This window comes from Nanorana parkeri, unplaced genomic scaffold (assembly GCF_000935625.1).
Source record: "Nanorana parkeri isolate BGI_ZX_2015 unplaced genomic scaffold, ASM93562v1 scaffold307, whole genome shotgun sequence".
NCBI lineage: Eukaryota > Metazoa > Chordata > Amphibia > Anura > Dicroglossidae > Nanorana > Nanorana parkeri.
In genome coordinates this window covers 1,137,209-1,145,378 of record NW_017306575.1, presented here as the reverse complement: position 1 = coordinate 1,145,378, position 8,170 = coordinate 1,137,209, and the positions used below count along the sequence as shown (strand labels likewise).

Below are 8,170 nucleotides of genomic sequence, written 5' to 3'. Positions count from 1 at the left end.
CCCCCTTGGGTGCAGGAAAAAATAAAATTTTGCACCAGGGCCCTTTGTTTCTTAGGTCCGCCACTGTTTGTAATGTTGTACAGTATGTGCAAGGGAAGCAGCCATACTTAATCATTATATATTAAAGCTCAATGTCATTGTTTGCAGCATAAAGGCTAAGCCTTACATTTGTTGGTTTCAATTCTATGACTTTCAATGCTGACACACTAAAATGAATGCACTCCCTATGTCTCATAAGAATCTCAACAGTGGTTTCCTCTAGTGGTTAATCTACAAATATTAATATTTAATACGAAAACAACAATATATTAGAAAAAAGCATGTAAAAATTCACAATAAGAAATTATTTAAGGTAAACACTGCAATAATATCTTAAAAACATGTTTGTAATGAGAATACCTTATACTTTCCCTTTAACATTTCTATCCCCAATGCTTGAGGTTGTTTTGGTTGAATTTGTCTGGTATCCATTTTGTTTGTTTTCAGTGATAGTATAATTGTGTAGGGGCTATCAGCCAAAAATGTGCTTTACCCATTATACCCAGGGGCACTCTTTGACTATGATAAGGAAATAGGCAGCACTGGCCACGGGCCACTGCTTGCACTAAAAAATCACATTGATTTAACTGCTTGCCATCCGGCTATTGTAATTAAAGGGTCGAACAACTCACAGTTGGGGGTGGGTGGACATTTCTAAACTTTGAACATTTTTTACAGCCAGTGATGGCTGTTCAATACAAGCGTTTGGGCGGCTACAGAGCTGTCTGATTGCTTGTATGGTGCTAGTGAAGTGTGCACCCCCTCTCCCTGCTACTGCCGGCTATCCCAGGCTCTGCTGTCCCCTGTCTGGGCCTGGGACCAGGTCTGTGTACAATGATTAGAGGGAGATAAACACACTTCCAGGGACTCCCCTCCGCTCACTGAAAGTGGAAGTGATGTGAATTACATCACTTCTGGTTTCAGTGTGTAATTTCTCTGGCTGCTGTAGCCGGAGAAGAAGCTGATGAAGCACAATCGCAGTACTCGCGCCGGGAAGCCATTCAAAATATGCTGCTTGGTGCTGAGTGAGGGCTTGAGGTGGCTGGGCTGGGAGTATGGCTGCGAGGGAGCTCCATCCATACATGCATTGCTTACAGCTCCCTCGCATGTCCTGTAGAGCTGCCTGGACCACAGTAATGTCACATTCTGGCTCCCCGCACCTCTACAGGACATGCAGGGAGCTGTACAACCAATGCACATATGGATGGAGCTCCATCACAGTACAGCAGCCCACACTGGACCCCAAGATGAAGGATCCACTACAGTTCTCATAAGATAGGGAGACTGGGTGGATCCTAAAAAAATAAACATTTTGGGAGTGTAAATGTTTGTGAGAATGTCTGTGAGTGTGTGAGATTGTGTCTGTGCTTGTGTGTGTCTGTCAGTGGTTTTGAGGGCCCGTTCACGCTAGTACAATGCATTAATCGCACAGTCCCATGCAAATTACACACTGTACCTCGCAATCCACCTACCGTGCGTTCTGTTGTGGCAGGTACGTTGCATTGTCATTCATTTGAATGGCACCCTAAGCGCACCTCCCACCCACAGTTTGATCGACTGAACTGGAACGAGTGGTACCACAATGCTGTGTGTTCCATTGCAGTGTGACCTAATGACCAAGGACAAATGTGGGTCCTGAAGTTATGCAGGTTGAGAATCACTGCTCTAAGATGTTTACATCTTGATTCCTTTGTTTTTCCACCGAGCGTACTGTACATGGCATTTGTTTGTCTCTATACTACCTCTTAAAATTATGACCTTTCCCCTAGATTACTATCAGCTTTCTTATACCACATGTACAGGAATTCCAGCTCTGGCGTCTGGCTGCCAATGAATAAAATAGGAGACTCCCTAAAGAGGAATTCAATACAAAATGGCAACAGTTTTTAGTAAATCAGATTTGTTTGTTTTTTGTGTCCTTTTCTGTTTGCAAATTTCATTTTATAGTATTAAAGCTGAACTCCAGGATTAGCAAATACTATGTAAATACAAGAGCCATGTGTATTATTACTTAAATCTTGGTATGCTTTGTGTATTTCTTCTGTGCAGTAATCCAGTGTGAAACTTTCCCTTTGTGCAGGACCTTTCTGTAATAAAGACCAGCCACTGTTGCTCTCCCTCCTCGTGTAGGGTGACTGGTCTTGTATCCGCCCATTTATGTTTTCCTTTTGCACCCTGTAGTAGGTGGAGCCTGTTTGGGCCCTCCCACAGATCTGCTTAAGCTATATGCAGCCCAGTGATGATGCCTCTGCTACTCATACAAGGTAATAATTGGAGTTTGCAAAGGCATTTTGTGCACACAAGTGAATGTATATCCTTTTTGGTCATTAACCCTTTCGCTGCCACGGATGTAAGTACTACATCCGTGGCAGCGCACCCCTGTAGTCAGTTAACTCTCATTCAATCAACTCCCGGCTACGTGCTGGAAGTGATTCAGCTTTACAGTCACCTGATCACTTCCAGCAGCATGCCTCCCCTATATCATGGCCCTTTTGTGGGCCCAGGACAGCCATAGTGGGTGTCTGCAGCTGCAGCATAATGATAAGCTCCTCTCCATTCAATGAATCTGGTAAAAACAAGGATTTTATCACTTTGTGCTGTTATTTCATGGCCGCTATGGCCAGTGATGAAGCTAAATTGTGGGCTGCACAGGTGACATTAGGCGTCTAATAGATAAAGAGAACATGTCACTACTAATAAGCTATCAAATAGGGGGCTTGTTAGCAATAAAGTTAAGTTAAAAAATTAATACAAAATTAAAGTTAAATGAAATTCTTTAAAAAACACCCACATTTTTTTTTAAAGCCCCTAATCCCACATATACACACATACAAATGTAAATGCATGTGTCAGACGTGCCTACATGTAAAAACGAATGATTGCACCACACGTTAGGTATCGTTGCACATGCCAGAGAGAAAGCAGTAATTCTAGGCTCATTATTTATGGTTAACTCTAAATGGACTACCTGTAGAGGCTTTTAAAGGGTATAAAAGTTTTTTGGGTATAAAAGTTTTTCGTCTTTTCATGGGCGACATATTTGGTATTTACTGGACTCATCTTTAATATTTTACCCAAAATATTGGGTATTGTATTGTTTGGCTGCACTAAAATCAATGTAAATATTTAATGAAAATGTGATTTTGATATACTGCTGCACTAATTTTGTTTGGCATAATAAACACAACTACCGCCATTTTAGCTTCTAGAGCCTATGCTTTGAGAAAATATATAATGTTTGATTATTATGCATTTTAACATGTGTGCAAAAATGGATCCACCATCAACTATGTAATCCAAGGGCCAGCTTGATTTGATACTATCTGAATAGGTTGTTAAGGTTTGTCCTCATATTACATACTAGCTTTGGTAACAGAGATTAAACAGATTGTGACCAGTTACGACCCACAGTTTATAGGATTCTGTTCAGCAAATACACAAACATTTGATTAAAAATAAAGTGCAACACTTTCATGAAACCAATCTCCTATGGACACAAGTTAACAATATTCAGATTATCTGGTACACATTGCATGTTGATCTTTCCTGTATTAAACGAGCTATAAATGACTTACATGTGAGCAATTCCACCCTTCCTCACAGCAGATGAAATGGCCTTTATCGCGGTCAGCATGGAGTTTAGCAGTTGTGTCAGCTCCCCTGTACCCTTGGCTTGTCGTCCCTTTTCCATGACATACCGGGTAAGGGTAAACATGTCTGTCTCAAAGGGACTTCTGTCAGACATTTTGCTTGAATACAAGTTCCTTGTACTACCCAAAAACTAATATAAACCAAAATGCTGGTTCCTTGGAGCAGCAGTTTCAGCAGCCCATAGCCCTGTGAGTGCTTGTCTGTGTGCATCTAATAAAATGCTGCAGAGGACATATGACCCTGGGGTTTTAAATATCAAAAGAGGAATCCACAGCCTGGCCACTGGCGGAAACAGCACACATGGAAAGTGGCACTACTCCCATACACATTTCTTAAAGGGAATGTACAGTCTTTTATACAGTTATATAGATAGACAAGTAAAAAGATCAGCATGTTAAAAAAAAATGATTATCTATGTTTGTTAAAGCTGAACTCCTGTCACTCCTGACACTTACATACAGTCCTCAATAGCCACAAAGGTTATAAATCCACTTTGCATGCATCAAATTCTTTTGCAAACCCAGACAGCAGTGACATTATCTCTGTGCTGCACAAAGCCTGTCTAAAACAGGAGTGGGCAACTCCGGCCCTCCAGCTGTACTTTAACTAAAAATCGTATAATCCCTCTACCTCTGGGAGTCATGTCTGTGGCTGTCAAAGCCTTGCAATGTGTTATGGGACTTGCAGTTCTACAGCTGGAGAGCCGGAGTTGCCAACACCTGGTCTAAGGGTCCATTCACACCATCTGCGTTGGTGCTGCGCTGACAGTTTCCAGCGCAGCCCCAATGCAAGAAAAGGCAATTAGCCTTGTCATGGATGGTGCCCATTCACACCACCACATTGCAGAAGGAACGTGGTGGTGTGTGTGGAAGTAAGGCATGTAAGGATAAGACATGGTACAACCCCCTCACTCCCCGCTGTGCCCATAGACCTGTGACATTTCAATAGTACACAGTGCGATGTGCTGGGATCAGAGTTTTGGCACTGTGATGGGCACCACACACCAGATGCTGTGTGATTAGCGCAATGTCTGGTGTGAATTGGCTCTAAAACCTGCCTGAAGAAAACTATAGGAGGGTGGAGAAAAGACCAGTCACCCTGCACAAGTCCCCCTCAGCTAACCCCACCTTTGACAGCAGAGGCCCCCTCAGTCCCCCACATGATAGGAGAGTCCCCCTCAGTTCTCCCCCTTGATAGCAGTGTGCCTCTGAGTCCCCCCTTAATAGCGAAGAACCCCTCAGCCACCCCTAAATAGTAGAGTCCCCTTCAACCTCCCCTAAATAGTAGTTTCCCCTCAGCCCCCATTCCCCACCTTGGCAGCAGAGTCTCCCTCAGTTCTTCCCCTTGATAGCAGTGTGCCTCTCATTCGCCCCCTTAATAGTGGAGAACCCCTCAGCCTCCCGTACATAGCAGAGTCCCCTTCAGCCTCCCCTAAATAGTAGAGTCTCCCCCAGCTCCCCCTCCCTCACTCCCTACCTTGACAGCAGAGTCCCCCTCAATTATCCCCCTTGATAACAGAGTCCCTGAATAAAGTGTACAGTTTGTACACTCCAAATAAATAAATAAATAAATAAATATTTAAAATGTAAACAAATACAGCTCTGGCAGTGTGCAATACAGCACACACTGCCACAACTGTCACAACACACTATCCCATCCGTTAAAGTGCTCTGTTTTAGCGGACGGTTTTAGTGTGAACAAGCCTTCAGTCCGCCTCTTGACATCAGAACACAGCAGCATGAGGGCAGGAGGCAGAGCAGGTGTGGATGAAGCAGACTCCCATCTTCCCAATGGATCCAGCCCACCCTGCATTAGTGCCACACGCTTCCATGATACTGGCGGCCTGTCTGAATCATAGAAACACATGAAGCTGTGCACAGCACCCCTGAGGAAGCTAGGTAACACCCCAGTGGCAACGCCGGGTGAGAAAGCCTGGACTAGAAGGTAAGTCTGCCATAATGTGAAAATATGCTGCATATTTGCTTCTACACCCACCAGGGAGTAAAGTTCTGCTTTAAGCCGGGAATGTCAGGGCCACAAATATAATGAAGTGGCCCCATGGGATTGTGTCATCCCCTGCACCCACTTAATTCAATTAAATTATTATTTTAATCCAACAATAGTTTTAGTCACGATAAGGTACAGTCTTCTGGAATTTTCCGTCGGGCTGTTTCTGGTTTCCCATTTTGTCTGTTTTCAGGTACCCTTAATAGTGTCATGTCAATTCTGCCTGGAGATGGCTGTCGCTAGGAAGATCTTTGGAAATAAGGTGGTCATGATTAGTTACCTAAGTTTTGGAGGGAAAAGTAAACAACCAATCAGTTGCGGGACTCACCTTTAAATGTTTACGGTCAGAAGCTCTCTTCAGCAGTGATCGTCTTCAACACAACTTGCCCCACCCTCCCTCCCTTGTCGCGGCTATCCTTTTTTGGGGGTATTGTCGCCCACATATGTGGGTGGACAGTGTTAATGTTATATTGGACTGGTGATGAGTATGGCTCGTGTGAAAGGCCCCCCTGGGGGGGGGGGTGATAGTAAAGTGCCGGGGGCGGCCGAAGCTTGGCTTGCCTAGGGCAGCCAAAAACATAGATACGCCACTGGTGACATCTATGCATCCCTCCACAGATACAGTGAAAGTGTAGCCACCCAAGGACAGGAAGTGTGTTATGCATAGGATTACCAAGTTAAAATAAAGTGGGGGAAAAAAAAGACTGGAAAAAGAGATCTAATTCAGCCATCACATTTAAGGTCTAGTAAGCTGCAATATATTACTTTTAATATAATTGTAATGATGTGGCAACCAGCATGTAAAAATGTGAAAGTCCCATCAAAAACAACTGCAATAATATCTTAAAATCTACCATTTTTCATACGATTTATGTAAAGCATAGGTACATTTATTAGATATGTACCTGCTGTTGTCAGTACAGCAAATTAATATGTCATCACCACAACACAAGGGATGGTTCATTTACTACTTCCAATTGAAAGGCAAACTTGGAATTGAAAGGGTGCTTTTACAAACTCAGATATTCACCCCCCCTCTCCTTCTATGACTTTGACAGCTGTCTGAAGACCTTCTAAAAGGCCACATGGATTGTAGGGGGCAAAGTTTCAAGGACACAGCCAGTAACCGCTTGTTACATTAAGCAGGCATGGCTCACTCTACAGCATGCAAAACATGAAACACATTTCCAATGTTTACACTGTAAGCCCATTTATTGTATGCTAGGTGTTGGGGACAATGCAGCAGCAAAATATGTAAGATCAGGCAGTATAAAAGCAGACCTTGGTTAACATATTCAATTCTGCTCTAGTAAAGATATTCCAGTTTTTTGTGCATAATGGTATTGGTTTCAATTCCCAGCTACAGGAGGTTTAAAGTGTATTTCCACTTTTGCAGTCAAATTGTGATAACACCTGTTTTATATTGGTTACATGTTCCCATTCACATTGCATTAGCTATAAAAAAAAAAAAAATTCTTCTTGCAGTTTAAATTGCTTTTACTTGGGTTAGGGTTTCTTGGCTTCTTAAGTGTTAACATTTCCACTTGCTTCTCCTTCTTTTGTCATGTTAGGAGGGCTGCAAGAGGTGAGGGCGTTAAAGGATTACAAACCTGGCTTTTTCATTGTGTGTTAATGATGTTAATGAGGGAAACACAATCCTCATATTTCAGTCGTAAGGCTTTTTCTAAGGACCAATCACTGTGAAGGAATAAGTCCTGGAATCAGTCATGTTACCTGCTGCAACAAAAACGAAGAAATATTTTTTTAAAATTATTTTTCGGTACGCTGTGTGAATGGAAACACATAACAAACAGATAGAGGAGTTTTCTCAAATTTGATTGCAAAAGTGGAAATACACTTAAAACTAGGGTTGCACAGATACCAAGTACAGTACTCGGTACAAGTACGAGTACATGTTCCGATACTTTTGAGCTCCAAGACTAGACTAGAGAAAAATTCTAAAATTAGGAGGCAGCTGTCATTTGTAAGGAGCACACGGAGCTCCTGGGATTTGTACATCTCTGTTTTAATGTACGATTTTGTTTTTATAAATATAAATAAAGGGATGCACAGATACCAGTTTTGCGAGTACGAGTACTGGTACTTGCCGAGTACTTACAAGTACCAGTACTGATACATTTTTGTTTATTGTCATGTGACAGTTTTTCTAAAACAATACAGACTAATGATTTCAGGACAGTGGTGGAGTGCCAGAGCCAGGTCCCAGCTGCAACCTCTGCAACCCGGGTAGTGCTCATGAAAATGCCAAGTATCTGCACTGGTACTCGAAAAGTATCTGTGCAACCCTACTTAAAATGTTATGAAAGGCAGCATACCTAGATAGGCAATTGCCATTGGAGACGTACTCGAGTATTACAAATTTATCCCTGCAGACTGTCCAGCTTTAATATGTCCAAATAAAAAGGCAAGGTGTATTGCAGCATATATACTGTACAGTATGTATGTATATATA

General features: G+C 42.5%; 1 protein-coding gene across 1 annotated transcript in view; it reads right to left on the bottom strand.

Annotated features, from left to right (window-relative positions):
• The window catches only part of LOC108788143 (fructose-1,6-bisphosphatase isozyme 2), a 35,834-nt gene extending 31,975 nt beyond the window's left edge, over nucleotides 1–3,859 (bottom strand). Inside the window, exon 1 of the mRNA XM_018557871.1 lies at nucleotides 3,615–3,859. Coding sequence (XP_018413373.1) covers nucleotides 3,615–3,784 — 170 coding nt within the window. The 5' untranslated portion in view covers nucleotides 3,785–3,859. The remainder of the gene's footprint in view (nucleotides 1–3,614) is intronic.
• Between the last annotated feature and the right edge of the window lie 4,311 nt (nucleotides 3,860–8,170).